At 41.2% G+C, this 20,475-nt stretch overlaps 1 protein-coding gene across 1 annotated transcript in view; it reads right to left on the bottom strand.

The window, feature by feature from the left end:
* Window positions 1-16,209: 16,209 nt before the first annotated feature.
* Window positions 16,210-20,475, bottom strand: part of Prep (prolyl endopeptidase) — a 92,569-nt gene continuing 88,303 nt past the window's right edge. The window contains exons 14-15 of the mRNA XM_090338363.1: window positions 19,317-19,473; window positions 16,210-16,904 (exon numbers count right to left, since the gene is read on the bottom strand). Coding sequence (XP_090194489.1) covers window positions 16,610-16,904; window positions 19,317-19,473 — 452 coding nt within the window. The 3' untranslated portion in view covers window positions 16,210-16,609. The remainder of the gene's footprint in view (window positions 16,905-19,316; window positions 19,474-20,475) is intronic.

The following is a 20,475-nucleotide window of genomic DNA, read 5'->3' as shown; positions in this document are numbered from 1 at the left end:
GTAGCTGCTCTTCATTGCATGCTTAGTGTTAGGCATTGACTGGCCGAAGAGAATCCAGATTCAACATTGGCCCTGGTATGTGAGGATGTTTGAGGATGAGATTAACATTTCAAGCTATGGACTCGGTAAAGCAGATGTCACTCAACACTGGAGAGGCCTATCACCAAATCCCACGTTAAGTTCCAATTATACAGTGCTATGGAAGGTGTTGTTAAGGACTGTCTTGATTTGACCTTCTACCTCCTGGTTTTAATAAGCCAGTGGGAATAGAAAATTGCAGGAACAGCAGGCAGCCATGACCTGACCGTTGCTTGGCCCCTCACAGAGCTGAATACTGTGACAGCCATTAAATATTCAGCAACCTATCCCCAGTTTAAAACAAACCAAGGTGATCTTTTCAGACTGTCTAGTGGATCTGCCATCGCAACTGAAGGATGACTTTCCTGCTTCATTAAACATTTAGGCTACTTCTTGGCATGTGCTGCGGCCTGTTATTGTGTCAGCAAACAGTACAACAGCGTGGACTTCCTTTCTAGTACAGAAAAACAGCTATCATATTGCTCTTGATGATTTTGGCACAGGTGACAAGAATGAAGTGGAAGTGTCAGGAAGATAACTAATTAAATCAAAAAAGTTGGCAGAATATTCTCAAGCATGAATTAGAGCACTCAAATAGGTAGAGTATTTGACAATGAAAAATAGCGTTCTGACCATTTGAGTTTGGGAATGCATTCCCTCTTGTTCTATAGTTTTGAGTGGGCAGGGCTGGGAGATAGTACTGGTGGGTTGAAGTTAGGGGCCTGACCCTGGCTAGCAACCATTCTTCCAGTTGAGCTATTGTCTTGATAGCTGGAGAGACTTCTACAGACTTACCTACAATCATTTGTAAACTTGTGCTGGTGTTCCTACTATCAACGACCCAAAAGACACTTAGAATGTAAGCTCTTCTTGTATCTTGCTCCTTCATTGCTATCTGTACCTAAGTTTTCAACACCATTATTTAAAAGTTTTATTTTGTCAGGGTGTCTCAACGGTGCATGTATGATGTTATTAAATGCCTGTAAAAAGAGCTGGATGCATTGGTCATTCAAAGAGCTTTCCTTTTGTCCACATCCATACCAGCAACTGTTATTTATATTCTTGATAGTGGACATTCTAATTAGGGTGTGGTGGAACCTTAGTGTTTTTTTTTGTTATGCATTTCCTTTATGGCCAGAGATATTGAACAGTTCTTCAAACGTTTGTTGGCTAATTTTACTACTTCTTCTGATAAGTCTGCTTTTAGCTTGTTAGTCCATTAATTATTTGATTGGGTTGTTAATTCTCTGAGAGTTTAGTTTTTAAAACTCTGTATATTTAAACTCTGGTATTTTGGATAGTAGACCATTATGTAATGTATAGCTAACAAAATTTGCCCATTCTATAGGCTGGTTGTTAGCTCTATCCTTTGCCATGCAGAAACATTGTAGTTTGACACAGTCCACTTTATACAACTCTTTTTTAAAAATGTTCTGCGCTTCTGGATCTTTATTGGGAAAGATGCCAAGGAGATCTAACATTTCTCCCCCTTCCTGAAATGGTTTGATGGCTTCAGGTCTTACATTGGGGTCTGTGACCCATTTGGAATCAATAGTGGTGTAAGGGTGTAGATCTGGTTCCAGTTTCAATTTTCTACATGTGCACCACTAGTTGAAGATGCTGCCTTCCAGCCTATTATTTTACTGCCTTATTGAATATTAGATGGGTATGGTTGTATTTCTGGGTCCTCAGGCCTGTTTTTGTGCCAGTACCAAGCTGTTTTCATACTATAGCTCTGTATTAGAGTTTGAAGTTTAGTTTCATTATGCCTCTAGCACTACTTCTGCTCAGAATTGCTTTAGAAATTTGGGATCTTTTCAGATTCTACACAAATTTTTGGATTGTTCTCTTTCTCAGTGAAGAATGATGTTGGGATTTTGATAGGTATTCAACTGAGTTTGTAGATTGCGTTGGGCAGTTATTGCCATTTTCACAAAATTCTGCCAATCCAGAGCATGGATGGTCTTTCTTTTCTTTTTTTCTTGGAGTCTTAAATTGCACTTGATTTTATTAGAGGCAATAATATGTCATCCTATTTTGTTCTTAAATTATGTAACTGATAAAAGTAAAATAAATAGTATAAACTTTTTAAGAATGGCTAGCCTATAAATGTGTTTCAGAATTTCCCCATTTATGTGTGTGTGTGTGGGGGGGGTGTGGGTGTACCAGTAGTGAGGCTTTATCTGAGGGCCTGGGTGCTGTCCTTTAGCACCCAGATACAAGATACTTCTTGTGTCTTCTCCAACTTCCTTCTTCCGATTTTTATAGTTTTAATTGTTGAGGTTGTTTGATATCTTAATGTGATTTCAGATGGTACTTCTCCAGTCAGGAGTTACTGTTTCCTTTGGATTTTTTCATTTGTTTCATTTTTTTTTTTTGCTTTACGGTTGCTGTTAGACTTACAAAATTAAAACCCCCTTTGACTTACAAAAAACCCATTTTGGTTATAACAAGAAATTTTGAAATGATAGCAACTTAACATGGTTGTAAAGATAAGAGATAAAAGAAACCGATAATATACTAATTGAAACTTCTTACCCAGCTGTTAACATTGTAATTATTGATTTAACTGTTTCATATTTTTATCTTCATAGTAAAGACAAGGATGACTTGTGCCTGATGCTTTCAATATTAGCATTTGTATTAAGTCTGAATAATTATACTTAGCAGTTATTATTGTTGTCTCCTTACTAATGCTTTTCCTTTCACTTGGAAGGACTCTAATTAATGCTTTCAATAATACAGGAATGGTGGAGATATATACTCTTGACTACTGTTTGTGCATGTCTTTATCTCTTTTAAATTATCCCTTTATCCTTTAAAAGGATAGTTTGTTGTGTAGAATATTCTTGGTTGGCAATGTTTTGCTTTTGTTCTTTTCCCTTAGTCCTGTGAAAATATTCTGCCCTTCTGGTCTATAAGATCACTAACTATTGTTAGACAAATTGAGATATATATGTTTATGTTATATGTTTTACATATATATATAGTTCACTCTTTCTTGATGTCTTGAAATTATTCTATTTTTCTTTTACTATGAGGCCTTAAATATAATATATATTGGGGTAGACTTGACTGAGTTAAAATCAGATTGAATTCTAAATTTTACTTTATTGTACCTTGCTATTTATATGCTTCACTCTTTGGCATTCCCAAGATCCTCTTGAATTTTAGTAGCCCAGATATTCACTTTTAAATCTTGTTTATTACTGCTCCAAAGTTCCTGTCAGCCTTCTTCATTCTTTGTTCTTCTTCTCTGTGTATTTTCAAATAATCTGTCTTCAAGCTCACTAATTCTTTCTTCTATGCAATCTGTCCTGTGAAAAATGCCTTTTGTTACATTTTAATTTTTGCTTAGTATACATGTCAGCTTGAGGATTTGATTTTGCTCTTAACTGTTTCCATCTTGCTTTTAAATTTCTCTGCTGGAATGCTAAGTAATTCTTGATGAATTTTCTTTAAAGCAGCCATTTGAATTGTCCACTAAAGAATTTATCCATCCTAGCTATTGTCAATTTTTGGCACCTCAGATGGTTTCCTGAAATGCTTATACTTGAAGGTGTGTGACATCATATGGACATGGAGGTTTTGGTGTCTATTTCAGTCTTCCTAATCTGGCTTTGTGCCTGTATTTCTAGAAATTCTAAAGCAATTATTTTAATCTATGCCTGTAGCCACTTCTACTTTTTAGCACTAGATGGCACTCTCAGGCCAGGCTTGCTGCAAGTTTTTTGTGGGTGTGCTGTCAGTGTTTCAGCAGTAGAAGGTCATCCAAGTCCAGGTTTGTTCCAAATCTGTAGTGTGTTGTGCAACATGAAGCATAAACGTACCTATAAGGAATAGACCATCTTCTTGATTGTTTCTCTCAGGCTGAGGTTACCTGTAATAAGACGCCACCCTGTAATAAGACACTGCTGATTCTGCTCCTGATTCATATGACACCCCTTTGTCCAACAATGCCATAACCTTGAGATATATTCTGAACCCACAGCCGTCTGGGATCAGTGTAGCCATGAGCTATGCTGCAGTGAGCTGCCCTAAGGCAAGGATGGATTTGTGGCAAAAGCTCATTGCACTAGCCACAGGTGATGCCATAGGCACGTAGAGTATCTAATGGAGTTGAGCCATGTATGTCCACTTGGCATCGAAGTGGTTCCAGAGGCACAATTAATGGTCATTAGCCTAAGGATGGGTGCTGTTAGGTTCTGCCGAGTATTAGGTTTGCCAGCCTGATAACTGAGGAAGGGAAATTCCTACACTGAATATCCTTAGCTGGCTCACACCTGAGTCTCACAACTGCAAGGACTTATGCAGTCTGCCAGTTGAACACTCATGCTGTCTCCAAGGCTGACAAGAATGTTAACCAAAAACTGCAGTCCATCCTATTGTCACATTAGCCTCTGCTGGGCACCAGGGCAGGTTTAGAAGAGCCACCTGTTGGCTTTGAGCTGGCTGTGATGACTCTTACTTTCTGCAGTGCTAAGTCCCATGATGGCAAGCCTAGTACTAAACTCCAAAGCAAAGTCCTGTGCTGTTCTCATGCTTTGCTCCCTACTGGGTAGAGTCTTTGCCACCTGAGTTTGGAGGAGGCTGGTGGTGGTAGTCACCTAGTCTGAGTTCCAGTGATTTGGTCTGTAGTGTCACTTGGAAGTTCAGGTTTGCTGCTCTGCCTAACACTGGGATTCACTATAGTGGGGCTGTCACTGAGTTTCAAATGAAAGGCCTAATTTGCTCTCCTATGTGGGAAACATCTCTCTCCACGCCAGTGCTGGCAATTCTTCTCTTCTTGCCTCCTTCAATGTGTCTTTTTCTTTTTGCTATACTAAATGAAGATGCTGTAATTTTTCAGCTAGCTTTTTAGCCCCTATGAAGGTAGTTTGGTGTGTGATTAGTTGAACTAAGGGAGGTGGTCTTAGCACTCATCTTGCTCTGCACACACACACACACACACACACAATCTTTAACTGCGAGGTGCTGCTGATCCACACTTTTGTCCTAGCTATTTAAGAGACCCAGGTCTGAGGATTGCGATTTGAAGTCACCCTGAGCAGGAAAGTGTGTTCACGAGACTCGGACCTCCAATTAACTACCAAAAAGCTGCAAGTTGAGCCAGGGCTCAAGTAGTAGAGTGCTAGTAGGCTTGAGCGAAAAAGTACAGAACAGTGCCCAGGTCCTGAGTTCAAGCCTATAGATCATTAACAAAAAAGCAAAGCAAAAAAGTCCCAGCAACTTTGTTCGCATTCCTTCTCTGAAATGATTAAAAATTTTAAAAATATTAAACATTTGCAGCACTATTTCTGGCTTTATGGTAGTTAATTGAAGATGAGTCTCACTTTACTGCCTAGATAAGCTTCTGACCATGATCTTTGTACTGCAGAGTTATTGTTTGCTTTCTTGATAACTATTCTGACCAAGGTGAGATGAAGTCTCATTGTCAATTTGATTTGCATTTCCTTTATGGCTAAGGATGGTGAACCTTTATGGATTTTTTTCACCATTTGTAGATTTTTGAAAACGAATTTGCCATTTATTCATTGGATTATTATTCTTTTATTTTTTTGCCAGTCCTTGGGACTGAACTTAGGGCCTGAGCACTGTCCTTGGGCTTTTTCCTCAGTGCTAGTGCTCTACCACTTGAGCCACCGCACTTCTGGCTTTTCTATGTATGTGGTACTGAGGAACAAACCCAGGTCTCCGTGCATGCTAGGCAAGCACTCTACCACTAGGCCAAACTCCTGGCCCACACATTGGATTATTTTTTGATGTTTTCATTCTAGCTCTTAACTATGGTTTGGGTATTACTAATTTATTTGAGTAAATTTGCAAAGATTTTTTTTGTCAGCCTGTAGTTTGTTCTTCATTTTGGTGATTATTTTCTTTGATGGGGAGAAGATTTCTAATCTGATGTAATCTTATTTTGCTAAGTTGTTTCCTTAGTTATTGGAGACTTATTCAGAAATTTTTTGCTCTTACATGTTCAAGTCTTATATCTATCCTTACCTATACTAGTTTCAGAGTTTCATGTCTTAAAGTTCTTTGATTCATTTTGAATAGATTTTTGTAAAATGTGAGATTTTCTATAAGGGACCAAATTGAATCTGTAGATCATTTTTGGTAGTACAGTCATTCCACTATTCTGGTCTTTCACAAACATGGGAGGCCTTTCCATCTTCTTTCTTCAGTATTATTCAGTTTTCATTGTAGATGCCTTTTACTTCCAAAATTAAGGGTTTTCCCCCTAAGTATTTAATGTCTGTGGGGCTACTACGATTGCAATTATTTTCTTGATCTCTTTCTCATCATTGGCATATCTATTTTTCTATCTTAATTTCAGCCTCTGCTACTTTGCCAAAAGTGTTTTTTTTCCTCTCAGATCGAAGAGATGTTTTTGGCGGAGTCTTTAGGGTCTGTGTAGGATTCTATCATCTGCAAACAGGGACCATTTGACCTCTTCCTACTCTATTTTCATAGCTGATATCTCTTTCTCGGGCTCTATTGCTGTAAGCAGTCAAGCACTGTTTTGAAATAACATTGGAGAGGGTGACATCCTCTTACAATACATCCTTTTGACATTCCTCTGACATCAGAGGAAAAGGCTTCAGTTTTCCCACGTACAGATCATGCTCCTATCACAATCACTGTGAACAAGCCAGGGCTGAAGTTGAAAAATTTTCTTCAGTGCAGCCATTTTCTTACCCATCCATAAATCTCACAGGTGTTAGATGAGCAATCCAATATAATGACTTAAAAACAAAACACACAGCACTGGAGTTTGGATTCAAGGCCCTGCGTTTGCCATACAGGCAGTCTACCACTTTAACCATACCCCTAGTCCAGCTGTGATGTCTGTATATTTGTTTCACATTAGCATGTTGGTAAACATCAAAGGCCCCACACTCCTCCACTTCAATAGGAAACTTTCCTTCAAAACTACATGTTCTCCTGCCAATAAGCCAATGATCGCACTTAGTATTTATTCAAAGGAATAAAAACTGCAGTAGACACTATGCTGAAAACTGTGGATGGGGACAAGAAGGAACAACTAGGAGACAGGGAAGGAGTGTCATTGTCCAAAAAGAAGTGTACTCATTATCTGACTTATAAAATGGCAACCCCTCTATACATTACCTTTATAATAACAGTTTAAAGATATTTAATTTAAAAATTCTGATATTGCACAAAAACCCCCACACAGACATTGAATACATTTTTCTTCCTAACTACGAAAGCTTGAAGGAAATCAAGATGAACATCAGGAAGTGAACGGACAAACTTGTGGCACCTAGACAGTGGAATATCATTCAGCAGTAAAAAATGAGTCCTCAAGCCACAAAAAGATCAGGAAAGCTGAAAGTATATAACCAAGTGAAAGAAGCCAAGCTGAAAAGGCTACAGTTGTATAATTTCATGGATACTGCACTATGGGTAAAGAAAAACCCACAATGGAGTAAAAACGCCAGGAGTTGCCGGGGGGTTTGCTGGGCCAGGAATGAATAAGTGAAGCATAGATGATTTCTAAGGCAGTGAATATCAGTTACAGGTTCTGGATAATAATTGTTCATCAGTCGTAGTAAATACAGCTCTGAGATAAAGATTATTAATAGAGAAAGCTAGGCATGAGGGTTGCATGAACAATATGGAAAACTCTGAACCTCCTTATTTTAGTTGTCATTTGTGGTGCCAGGCTTTGCATCTCTCTAACTCTGTCATAGCCCTAAAACTTCAGGTCTTAGAAACTGTACACATATACACTTAACAGAAGAAAAATTTACAGAATTTCTCTAGCTAAGAGTGGCCCTCTGTGGTGGTTCTGACTTGGCAGAGGAGTTTGGGGGACTGGACCTGAATGTGGCAAAACCTGTCTTCTCCCAGGCTCCTTTCTCTTATTCCAGCATTTCACCACAGTGTTCAATGGAAAAACCTACAAGATCAGGAGAAGCAGGTGCAGAATGCCTATAACAAACTCTAGTTAAATGCCACTCCTATTATTTTTCTGGGAGATAAAATATTTGTTCACATTATGTATTCAATTTGAACTTTAATTTCTTTTTGAGGTGCTGGGATAGAATTCGGGGCCTCCCACATGCTGGGCTGGTGCCAAGGAGCTACATCCCCAGCCCTGAACTTTAAATGTCACTCGTGGAAAATGGATTTTGCTATCTTATAAATGAGAGTCCAGGCAAGGTGGGTGCAAAGCCTATAATCCTAGCACTCGGGTTGCTGAGGCAGGTGGATTATAGTCTAAAGCCAGCCTGCTACTTTGCAAGTTTCAGACCATTCTAGTCTATACCATAAGATCTTGTTTAAGGAAAAACGAAATGGGGTTAAGGGTAACTGTGGGAATTGGTTGAGACTTTCACAAGTCTAATATAGGAACTTGGGATTGTTCTAACAACTTTTGTTTTAACCTTATAGAGATCAAATCCTTGTGCATTCTAGATAAGCACTCGACCTCCAGCTATAGCTCTAGTCTAAAAATGTTTAATTTTTGTTTCAACTTGACACTATTGAGAATGAGTACTTTAGACATATTTGGAAGTAGGTAAACTGTATTTGTCTTTTAAACTCTGGAGTGCATGTGGTTTTCGATCCATTACACTGCCCTGCTCAGACCAGAGCTTGGTAAGTGCCTTTGCCAAACAGTGGTGGAGGGTAGGATCTTTTTTTTTTCTTTTCCTTCCTTCCTTCCTTCCTTCCCTCCTTCCTTCCTTCCTTCCTTCCTTCCTTCCTTCCTTCCTTCCTTCCTTCCTTCCTTCCTTCCTTCCTTCCCTCCCTCCCTCCTTCCTTCCTTCCTTTCTTCCTTCCCTCCCTCCCTCCCTCCCTCCTTTCTCTCTCTCTCCCTTTCTCTTTTTCGCTTTCCTTCTTTCTTTCTCTCTTTCCTTCTTTCTTACTTTCTTTTTTGTCAGTTGTGGGGCTTGAACTCTGGGCCAGAAGTAGTATTGTGGGTCAAGTGGTAGAGTACTAGTCTTGAGAAAATCTAAGGACAGGGCTCAGGCCCTGAGTTCAAGCCCCAGGACTAGCATAAACACAGACAGACAGACACACACACACACACACACACACACACACACACACACACACGAATAATAATAATATTCTTATAGGATCTGCAAATGTAATGGACATTAAAATTGTTTCCCTGGCTTCCCGTGCACACACATACACCAATTGGAACTTGGATGCTGTCTGAGCCTTTAATGCTCAAGCCACAGTTCCACTTCTGAATTTTTGATCATTAATTGAAGATATGCATCTCAAGGAATTTCCCATCTGGGCTGGCTTTGAATATCCATCCTCAGATCTTAGCCTCCAGAGTAGTTAGGATCACAGTCATGAGCTACTTGTGCCTGACTTTAGCTGATTTTTAAGTAAAAAAACCCAAACAAACAACAATACCAAAACTTTAACATCATTCTATTTTAAATACATTTTAGATACATTTACAAGTCACAGCAGAATTGGAACGAAAATAGAGGGAAAAAATTTAAAATAGGTGTTTAAATTGGTGATTCTTTAGCTATTATCATCAGTCATCTGGGAAGCTTGTTAAAAGTCCCGATTCCGCTCCTCCTGCTGAGTCAGAATCTCTGTGGGCAGTACTCCACGGAATTGCAGTTTTAACAAGCTTTCCAGGTGGTTCTTGGTTTGTCTCTGGGAGATTAATTAATTCAACTCCCCAGGGAATCACTTGTTCACCCATTCATTCCAGACGAGCCAATATGGGCTTTGTTACAGAGAAAACCACAAGGCAGGATGAAGCCAGGCAGCCCCATCTGATTTGCGTTTTCAAGCATTGGAGTCAGTAAGCAGAATTGGAAGAGATGCAAATTCAAGAGTCAGGAAGACAGATTATGGAGCATGAAAAGGAGTAAAGTAGAACTGGTACAATTTGGTTATGATTGTATGTTAGAATTAAAAATAAGTCAAGATGGGCCAGGAGTTTGGCCTAGTGGTAGAGTGTTTGCCTAGCATGCACAAAGACCCAGGTTCAATTCCTTGGTACCACATACATGGACAAACGCTGAGGCTCCATTGGTAGAGCTGAAGCCTTGAGAAAAGACCAAGGGCATTGCTCAGGCCCTAAACTCAAACCCAGGACTGGCAAAATACATAAATAAATAAATTAAATAAAGACATCTCTTTAATGGGCATGGTAGATGGCCAAGACTATTTTTTTTTCTTGAGATGGGTGTACAGGAATTCCTAATATATACATTTTCTGTTATGGTTTATGTAAAATACTTATGTCCAAAATGATGCTTATGACTCATGATTTAGCCACATAGAACTATTATTATTAAGTGATAAGGTCATCTGAGAGGGGGTGGTCAGTTTATAGTGGAAGAATTGGGTGGGTATTTGTTCAGGGAGTTAGGTGGTGATGCAAGAAACTTCATGATTGGATTTTGATTTAAAAGTCATCCTGTTTGAGTGACAATCACAAACTCCAGGCTGACTGCCAAACCCCTAGCAAATATGGGGGAGAAGTAAGGACCTATGAACCAGGTTTCCAGGAGTGGCCACCTTTATGTGTGCAGCCCCTAAGAGAAGCTTGGGGTCTTGGACCCCCAGCACATCTTTTCCTCTGGAGCCAGCTCACTCCTCTTTGGACAGTGTACATTTGCCTCGTGTTACGTTAGCAAACCTGCTAACATCTCTGTCTATCCTTGATTTTTTTTTTTCCAATGAGGCCAAGAATACTCTGGCCCCTTACCCTAGACAGCAAAAATTCCAGTGACAATACGCTAGCCACGCAATCCAAGTTGTTATCAGTGATAAAACACACCAACTCCTGTGTCTTCTAGAAAAGGCACACAACCTGCCATGGGAAATTCTTATTAAATGCATAACCTCAATCAGTTATGAGACATCAGACACTCAAAATGAGGGATAGTCTACATAATAACTGACCAGTGTCCTTTCAAGGTGTCACGGTCATTAAAAGAGGCACTGTCACAAATTGTAGGAGGCTAAGGAATCATTACACAGCTGGCCTTAGGGGTGGAAAAATAGGAAATGTGCATAAGGAGTATGAATGAATAGTAGTATAGATCAATAATAGTTTTTAGGTTTGGAAATTCAACAGTACTAAGACAATAGAAGATGCCACCTTTCTCTGGAATTAGGGATTTTGCTGTGTGTGTGTGTGTGTGTGTGTGCCATTACTGAGGCTTGAACTCATGTCTTGGACACAGCCCTTTAGTTTACCTGAGCTCTGGTTTTTTTTTTTTTTTTTTGGTGGTTAAGTAGAAATAAGAATCTCAAGGACTTTCCTATCCAAATGTTCCAGCCGTGATCCTCAGATCTCAGCCTCCTGAGTAGCTAGGATTATAGCCACTGGCAGGGTTGCTGACAGTTTGACGGTGATCTTGTTTGCTTGTCAATCTTAGTTTATCTCATGAAGGTGGCTAGAAGCTTTCCCTTGATAACGTACCAAAATGTTTAATGCTTTGACACTACAAAGTTTATTTTCATCATCAACTACATGCAAAAATTTAAAATAACATATCACCATTAAATACTTTTGTTGACAGTTACTAGGGTTATTTGACATTGTTAACTTTCAGAGTCCCACCCCCAAATTTTCTCTTGCTCAGTAGGTAAACCAAGAGTATTTGTGCTTTATGGTAATAGAACCAGCTTGTCGGGTGTCCCCTGGCTGTCTGGGTGAAGCCAGCAATATGAGGCAGGCCCATTCTCAGGATAGGGATTTGAAGGGTTTGCTTTTGACTGAAGGAGAAAACTCAATAGCAGAGAAGGAAGAGGGACAGCTTCGTCTTGAGATGGGATACAAGGGCCCGGTAAAATAGCCCTGTCCTCTCTGCCCAAGACTGATATGTAAGTTTTATTTATTTTTAATTTCAATTGTTTTAGTCACCTGTCTTTCTCACTTGACATTGTAATTCTACAGGGAGCGATTACTGGATGATATGTACCCACAAAACTTTATTTGCTCCTTTTTCTTTCACTCTGTTTGATACTTATACTTCAGTAGATTTCCATACACAAGTGTCCATCAAGTGGATAGTTCAGTGAGGGTAAATTTATCAGGTTGCCCATTATCTTGATCTAGTAGTGGAAGTTTCATCCCTCGAATGACTCTCTTCCTATGCAGGTAATGTAATCTCTGCCTTGAACGTGGTGATCTACATTCCATCTTTTCTGAATTGTGTTTCCTAGATATTTTACCCACATGGCTCAGGAATGGCGAACCCCTCTGTTCTGCCAATAGCCATTTGAGTATGACATCATTCCAGGACTTTAAGAAGTGCACAGGCAAGCAGGCAGCCAAGGAGAGGCAGATATGTACCAAATAAATGTACCTGCCATACACCAAATGATTTCAAGAGCAGCCTAATTTGCAGGCTGGATGGTCTCCATCCTTGCATCATCATTTGTACTTGGCTTCTTTCATTCTGTGAACTTTTGAGACTCCTACATGATGTCGCATGTCGGTTATTTGTGAGTTCTTAAGGACCCTGGCCTCCAAGTCTCCAGTGTGCTAAGACCCTGCTCTGCAAGTGGCCTTCCTGTCCTGTTCCACTCCAGGTTCTCTTTGTCTTTTTTTTTTTTTTTTCCAGTCCCACCTCAGTGGTTTCTCGGCTGACTCCACTTTCTCTAGCTTGTCTTTCAGGTTCCGCCATGTTCCTTGCTCTTTCTCAGTGACTTGGTTCCTGCCTGGGCTCTGTCCATTGCTTCTAGTCCACCTTCCTCATCCTTGTCTACTGATTGTGTCTTCATTCTATTCAGGTATCTGTTCAAGTGTAGGTTCCTTAGCTTTTCCACTAACATAGCATTCCTTGCATTGGCTAGTCCCTTGCTCTGACTTGTTTCACCTAAGTTCTTAATTCCTGAGATATTTCCCATTGATTATTATGTTAAAAGACTACCATCTTAGTCTCTCTGAGCCAAGCAACAAAATGCCAAGCTGAATGGCTTATAAACAGAAATTTGACAATTCTGGAGACTGAGCTGTCCAAGACTAAGGTGCTAATGATTTGGTGCCTAGAGAGGGCTAACTTCTTAGCTCACAGACGGCACCTTTCTTGCTGGATCCTCAAATGGTGGAAGGATGAGGGCTCTCTCTCCTCTGTAATTAGGACCTACTGCCCTCCTACAAGGCTACCTCCTAATTACGTTTTGGGAACTAGGATTTCCAAGTTTAAAATTTAAGGGAACATAGTCTACAAGATCTAGCCTCTAGGGTTTCTTTCCTGCTTGCCCACGTTCTGGCAGGTGAAATGGGCTTTTACCAAGCAAAGTGTGTGAAGACAAAGACCATGCCTAGAACAGAATGGCTCCCAGGAAGTGCTGCGGAAACATCCCTTGACACATGAACTTGACATGGCCAGAGCTGTCCCTATGCATTTGCAGCCCCTGGAATGTGGGCTGGGGTTTCTTCAGCAGCTATAGGCTTCATGCTACTATCCTAGACTCCTAGTCTATAGTCTTTGCCTTTTGTGTGTGTGTGTGTGTGTGTGTGTGTGTGAGTGTGTGCTGCTTCTGGTGCTTGAACTCGGTCTGGGCACTGGCCCTGAACTTCTTTTGCTCAAGGCTAGTACTCTACCACTTGAGTCACAGCTCCATTTCCAACGTTTTTGGTAGTTTATTGGAGATCATGGATTTTTCTGCATGGGCTAGCCTTGAACTGTGATCTTGAGATCATTGTCTCCTGAGTAGCTAAGAGTACAGGTGTGAGCCACAAGTTTGGCTTTGATTTTTTGCCTCTTTAAAGACCCCCTCGCAGCTTTCCAGCTTATGTAGCTAGCCAACCTTTCAGTCTTTGCCAGATGATCTTCCCCAGGAAGCTCTCAAGGCTAAGACTGGCTCACAAAGACGGGGACAGGGACATGTTTCTTTAGCTGAAATGTAACTTTTCCCATTTCGTAGAACCATTCATGCACAGCATAACCGTCTAAGATTCGTAGGAGTATTATGAAACTTTAATTGTAAAGTTTTACAATGTGTGAAAATGTGTGTGTATATATATAACATTAATTTAAATGTCTTTATATAATTAATCTTACTATGTTAACATATATTCAGCAACATCTTGTGACAGGCCGTTTAGTGAATTTGGGCAACAGATACCACTTTTCCTCCAAGCTCTACAGATCAGTATGAGGCAGTGCCAAAGGGCAGAGCACAGGATACAAGACTGCCTACGAGTTCTGGAAAGGAGCCCAGTCTAGTCTTATTTCCCACATTTAAAGCTTAAGAGAGATAGCTTTAGTGTAAGGGAGGAGTTGTCTTAAAACGGAACATATAATTGGAAGCCAATTATATGCTTGGTACTTATTCCTTTGCTGTTATTCAGACTTGGGATCTGAATCCAGACATGACTGATTGTAACTGATTGTGTGCTTCTTGCGATGTAGGAGAACTGCATGGATAAGAACTGTTCGATTCTGTGCAAGCTGGAAAATGCTCTGACTGGGTAAACTGCACTTGGCTATAGGCACCTGAAATGCTTCACTCAGTCTAGCAAAAAAATCTATTACTGGCCTTGTTTGGCAAATGAATTTGTTTTCTCTGCCATGCTAGTGAGAGGGCACCCTGAGGCTGGCTGACGCCAGGATCTCTCTGGGTAGATGGTGCTTTCCTCAGTCTCCACCTCGAAGCTGGAGACCCAGGTTTTCTCCAGATATTCAGTGACAGCTGAGCTATGCACAATACTTAAACGACAGTAACAGAATTCATTCTTGAAGACAAAAAGAAAATGAAACCTGTGGAAATCTCCCAATTGAAGTACAGTGATAGGCTTGATAGAAAATGGTACGTCTAACTTTTTGACAACTTGGATGGGAAGAGGAACGGAAACTTAAAGAACAGCGCATATATATAATTTGAAAAAAAAAAACAAGTGACAGAAGTACAAATTACTAGAATAATGAATCTTATAATCTGTTCTCTAAGATGCCTCAAGCAAAATATTTAATCACATCTGATAAAGCAAGACCAAAACAATTCCTTCCTTGTAAATTAGCATTTCCTAAAGTGACATTCAAAGGAATACTGTCGTGTGAGATGTAAAAACACAATGGTTTGAAACAAATGTTAGTGGGTATGTTTGAAAAATGGTCCAAAGGTTTCTCTGGGGAGGGGTACCTTTCAGCAGTCAGAGAAATCATAGCTGGGGTCAGATTGGATCACTTTTGATCTTATATATAAGTACATGTAGTATCATCAAAGCTACTGTTCACTGGTAGAAAGTGGGGTATAATTGAGTCCTCACAACTTAGGTTTTATAGATAGCCATTTTATTAAACAAGCCAGGCACTAGTGGATCATGCCTGTAATCCTAGCTATCAGAAGGCTGAGATCTGGGCCCAGGCAGAAAAGTCCATGAATTCTCCTCCCCCCCGCCAGGCTTGAGCTCAGGGCCTGAGCACTGTCCTTGGACTTTCTCAAGGCTCTAGCCTGAGGAATCGAACCAGGGTTTTCGTGCATGCTAGGCAAGCACTCTACCACTAGGCCAAACTCCTGAACCAAAATTCTTTTATCTTCAATTAATCACCAAAAACCAAGAAGTGGAGCTGTGGCTTAAATGTGGCCCAACCCAGACTTACATTCTAGGTTAACTTATATGCATACCTTTTGTGTTGAGCTGAGCAAAGAATCTGTGTTCTGTTGTTTTTTTTTTTTTAAAGGAATGACTATTTCTCTCTCTAGGAAGTAGGCTATGGGCAAGAAAATATTTGGGAAATGCTGACATTTCTACTGTGTAGGATAAGCCAGGATAAAGGCCTCTGTTTGGATAATTGACTTCTGTGGTCTTAGTTTTATATCTGAGGTACCCCAAGGTCCAGGAACACTCTATACTCAAATCAATACATAGAGAGCCAAACAATCTCGAATTTCTTGTCTGCAATTTAAAAGGAGGCAACCAAACCTAAGAGCCCTGGATCAGATCTTTACCTGATGGAAACGGGACCAGACCAGCGAGTCACCGCTCATAAACACAGGACCTGGAATGGAGGAAGTCAAAAACTTTTTTTACCAGTGCTAATGATGTCCTGGGACTTCCCTTTAGAAACTATCTTAAAATGCTGATTCCTGTAGCTAAGTGCATTTTGATGATTGCCCCTTAAAGTAAATGAACTAAAAAAGAAATGCTTTTCATTCTTCCATTCTTAAATAGCATTTATTAGTATTGCAATGAAGTCTTTTTCATGAGAAGTCTCACATTTATTAAGGATAGGTAATGGTTACAGATGCAAATTTCACTGAGTATTTCACATACGAGTATGCCCAACTATGCCATTTACCTTTTTTATCCAAACATGCTTTTTGTTCCCCCTGTTTTTAAAAATACGTGCCTGGATAGGGTGGAAAAAGAAATGCCAAGGGCTTGCTAAAAAGGAGAAAGTTAGAAAAGATAAAATTCCCCCCGGCAGTTCTGTTCAGCTGAAGTCCGTGAGTGGAGGAACAGTACCCAGGCTGGGAAGCATTCTGCCCATGGATTCTTGGTCAGAATGGTGAAAGCCCTTGAGGTGTTCTGTGGCTGTCAGGAGGGGGCGGGAAATCCCATTTACTGAATCCAGTCGATGTTCAGGCACCGTGCTATGAATGCAAACATATCGGAGACTTCCTCTATCACTTTGGCAGTGGGCTTTCCAGCCCCGTGGCCTGCCTTGGTGTCCACATGGATAAGCAGGGGATTGCTCTGCTTCCGGCTGCGGCCTACAATATACTGAAGGGTGGCGATAAACTTGAGGGAGTGGAGCGGGACGACGCGGTCGTCATGGTCAGCAGTGAGGAGCAGCATGGACGGGTACTGGATGTCATCCGCCTCTGGCAGCTTCACGTTATGCAGTGGGGAATACCTGCAGGACAAAGGTACTTCTGTGATGATCCAGGCTTGGATTTTTTTGGGGGGTGGGGGTGGGGATGCCTGTACTGGGGCTTGAACTCAGGGCCTGAGCACTGTCCTTGGACTTTTGCAAGGCTAGTGCTCTACCACTTGAGCCTCAGCACCACTTCCAGCTTTTTTCTATGTATGCTCACCAGAGCAAGGATAAAACACTGAACTCTGAGATAGAAACAGTACTCAGAGAAGGTATTAGGACTTTTCTTTCCACTGAATTTTGGAAATGCTAGTTTTTGGAGTCTTTAATGTATAACAGAATTTTCAAATGACCTTTCAAAAGACTTCTTCCTTTAGGTGCTTATATTCTTGACACTAATTTGAATTTTTTGTCTTTTTCTTTTTCAGTGAGGCCATGCAAGTATTCAAAATAGCTTTCAGAGTGAACATTTTTTTCCTCTTAGAAAACCAAAGTGAGTAGTTTCAAAGTATTGGAAGAAATTCAGGTTGCGTGCAGGGAGTGAGAGATAAGGAGAATTACAGTTTGAGGCCGCCAAAGCAATAAAGGCTGGATGTGGTGACACATGCTACCCTATCAGCAACATAAAAGGTATTGGTAGGAGGATGGAGACCCAGGCAAAACCACAAAACCTTACTCAAAAATATAACACAAAAAGGGCAGGCACATGGCTCAAAAGGTAGAGTACTCAGCAAGCATGAAGCCTGGATTTCCAATCCCAGTACTCCTCTCCCACAAGAAACATCCCCTCATTCCCCTCCCCCCGCCCCCATAAGGCTTGAACTCTGGGCCTGGGTCCTGTCCCTGAGCTCTTCAGCTGAAAGCTACTGCTCTATCACTTGAGCCACAGCGCCATTTCTGGTTTTCTGGTTGTTAACTGGAGATAAGAGTCTCATGGACCTTAGTGCTTGGGCTGGCTTTGAATTGCAATCCTCAGATCCCAGAGTCCTGGTGTGAGCCATCAGCATCCAGCCCCACAGGAACCTTTCAATGGAATTTCTAACAGGTCAGTTAGCTGAAAAAACTGTTCTTTTAGCAAAGTTTATGGGTGGGAAGTAGACTTTTTGTGCCAGGTTAAGAACTATTCCTAAATACTTCTGGTAATTAAAACCTTTTCAGTGAGAGGTAAAGACTTGATTCACTCCTTGTCATGATTAGAAAGGTGTTGAAGGACATGAATAAAAGGAGCTGTACGGCAAGGCAACATGCAGTCTCAAATACACATGGTGATACTAAGAGTATAACATTAAGTTTGTGCTCTTATTTCTTGATTCAGAAAAGGAAACTCTATATATTGATATAAGGTATGACACCTTTTTCCTCGCAATTTCTGTTCACTGCATAACAAATTAGCACGAATCTAGCAGCTTCAAACACAGACCTAGCTCACATTTTTTAAGTCAGGTGAGTTGGCTCAGCTTGGATCTGTTCTGATTCTCTCAAAGCCAAAACCAAGGTATAGGGTGTGGTTTCTTGTAGAGACATTCAGGGGTGGGGAGGGAATCTTCAGATTCATATTGTTGGCAGAATTCAGTTACTTGTGGCTGGCTGTAGGACTGCGATCTCTCTATCTTCATGCTGTTGGCTACGGTGGTCTCAGGTTCTAGAGACCCCTCCCTTCCACCCAGAAAGTTCCAGCACAGCATGACCTACATTAGTTACATTAGTGTTCAACAAGATGACGAAGACAGGAATCTTGGAGACTTCTTTGTGCAATGCTGGGCATCTCTCTCTCTCTCTCTGTGTCAGTCATGGGATTTGGACTCTGGACTGGGTGTTGTCCCTGAGCTCTTTTTTTGCCAGCCTTGGGCTTGAGCTCAGGGTCTGAGCACTGTCCTTGGACTTTCTCAAGGCTAGAGCTCTACCACTTGAGCCTCAGCACCACTTCCAGCTTTTTTCTATGTATGCGGTACCGAGGAATCGAACCCTGGTCTTCATGCATGCTAGGCAAGCACTCTACCACTATACCAAACTCCCGGCCTCTGTCTCTGAGCTTTTTAGCTCAAGGCTACTGCCTTACCCCTTGAGTCAACAGTGCCACTTCCAGTTTTCTGGTAATTAATTGGAGAAAAGAGTCTCTTGGACTTTAGTGCCCGGGCTAGCTCTGACCCACCATCTTCAGATCTTAGCCTCCTGAGTAGCTAGGATTGTGGGCGTGAGCCACTGTGCCTGGTTTTTGATAGAGACCATATTAACTCAATGAAGCAGGTAGACTGTGTGCCTAGTATATGGAAGGCCCTGAGTTCTAGCCCCAGAACTGCAAACAAAACCCCCAACAAGGAAAACTGGAAGGCATTCCCATCTCTTCTCCCACTTTTGCAGTAAATTCTATGTGTATGAGATACTGATGGATCCAACCTCATGTACCAACCCTATCTGAAAATCATTATATAGCTTATATACGTTACACACTTGAGAAGCCACTCGAAGTGCTGTTTGCTGTCTGAGCATCCGTAATCAGTGGTCCAGGCATGGCCGATGGTGAATTTATGGAACTTCAGCATATCCATGACTCCAACTTGGGCAATCACACAGCCAAAGAGGTCAGGACGCTGATTCGCACAAGCAGCTAAAAATCAAGACAGGCAGAAAAAAGGAGCAGTCTATCACTAAACATTCAAATCAAAACAAAGCAACATCTACATGTTTGTCAAATCCTTTCCCCTTAGAACACAAGAGAAAAATTAACATTCTCTTAAAAGTTTCCATATGGTGAGGGGTGGGCTTCTTATCGAGAATAGAGCTTTGCTCTCCAAAGTGAACCTCCCTGGGGGAATGTTACCCAGAAAGCTCCAGGATCTTCTGAAAGGGGAAGGTAAAGGAACTTGTGCAGGATCTCAGAACTCGATCAAGGCAGAACAAGGTCTGAAATGTAGCTCAAGGTTATATTTTTTTCTCGACTGGTTATTAAAAAAACTTTTTCGTTACCCAGAATCTTTTTTTGGGGGGGGGGTCATTCACCAGATATTTATTGAATATGTACTATGTGCTCGAGGTTGGCATGTACCAGTGAATAAAACCAGATTTAGTTTGAAAGGTTAAGTGAGCAGTTACAGTAAAGCACACGCTTGGCCACTTGTGGAGTGGAAGCACCAGGGCAAAGTCATCAGAGAGGCACAGGTATTGTCAAAGCTATATGATTAATTAGAAGTTAGGCAAAGGACCTAGACTTTTCTTGAGAAAAAAAGAAAAAATCCAGGTCCACACAGAGGCTCCACCTTCAGGCTCTGGATTGAGGGTGGTGAGAGGAGGCTCAGCTCTGCTGTAGATGTACAGCGTTAGGGAGGAAAGTGCTCCCTAGTTTCTGTTCCAGCCTCACCACACCTGGTCATCTGACCTATCCAGTGAGGCACAGTCTCTAAAGACTGGGCCAGACCAGAGAGGGTGAAGTCAGCCGCTCCTCAGTCAGGGCAAGCCGTGGAGCGTCACCCACCACTCCGCCAGCATTTGGTACACGTGGTGGACTTGGTTTCTGTCGCTGGAACAAGAGGATGAGTACAGCAAAGGAAGGAGTGTGGCTTGGGGAAGCCTTCCTTTCCTCCTTGGAACAGTACTGCATTTGTTCACACAC

The sequence above is a fragment of the Megascapheus bottae genome, chromosome 8 (genome assembly GCF_031878675.1).
Source record: "Megascapheus bottae isolate mThoBot1 chromosome 8, mThoBot2.hap1, whole genome shotgun sequence".
Taxonomy (NCBI): domain Eukaryota; kingdom Metazoa; phylum Chordata; class Mammalia; order Rodentia; family Geomyidae; genus Megascapheus; species Megascapheus bottae.
This window is presented reverse-complemented; position numbering and strand designations above follow the sequence as displayed.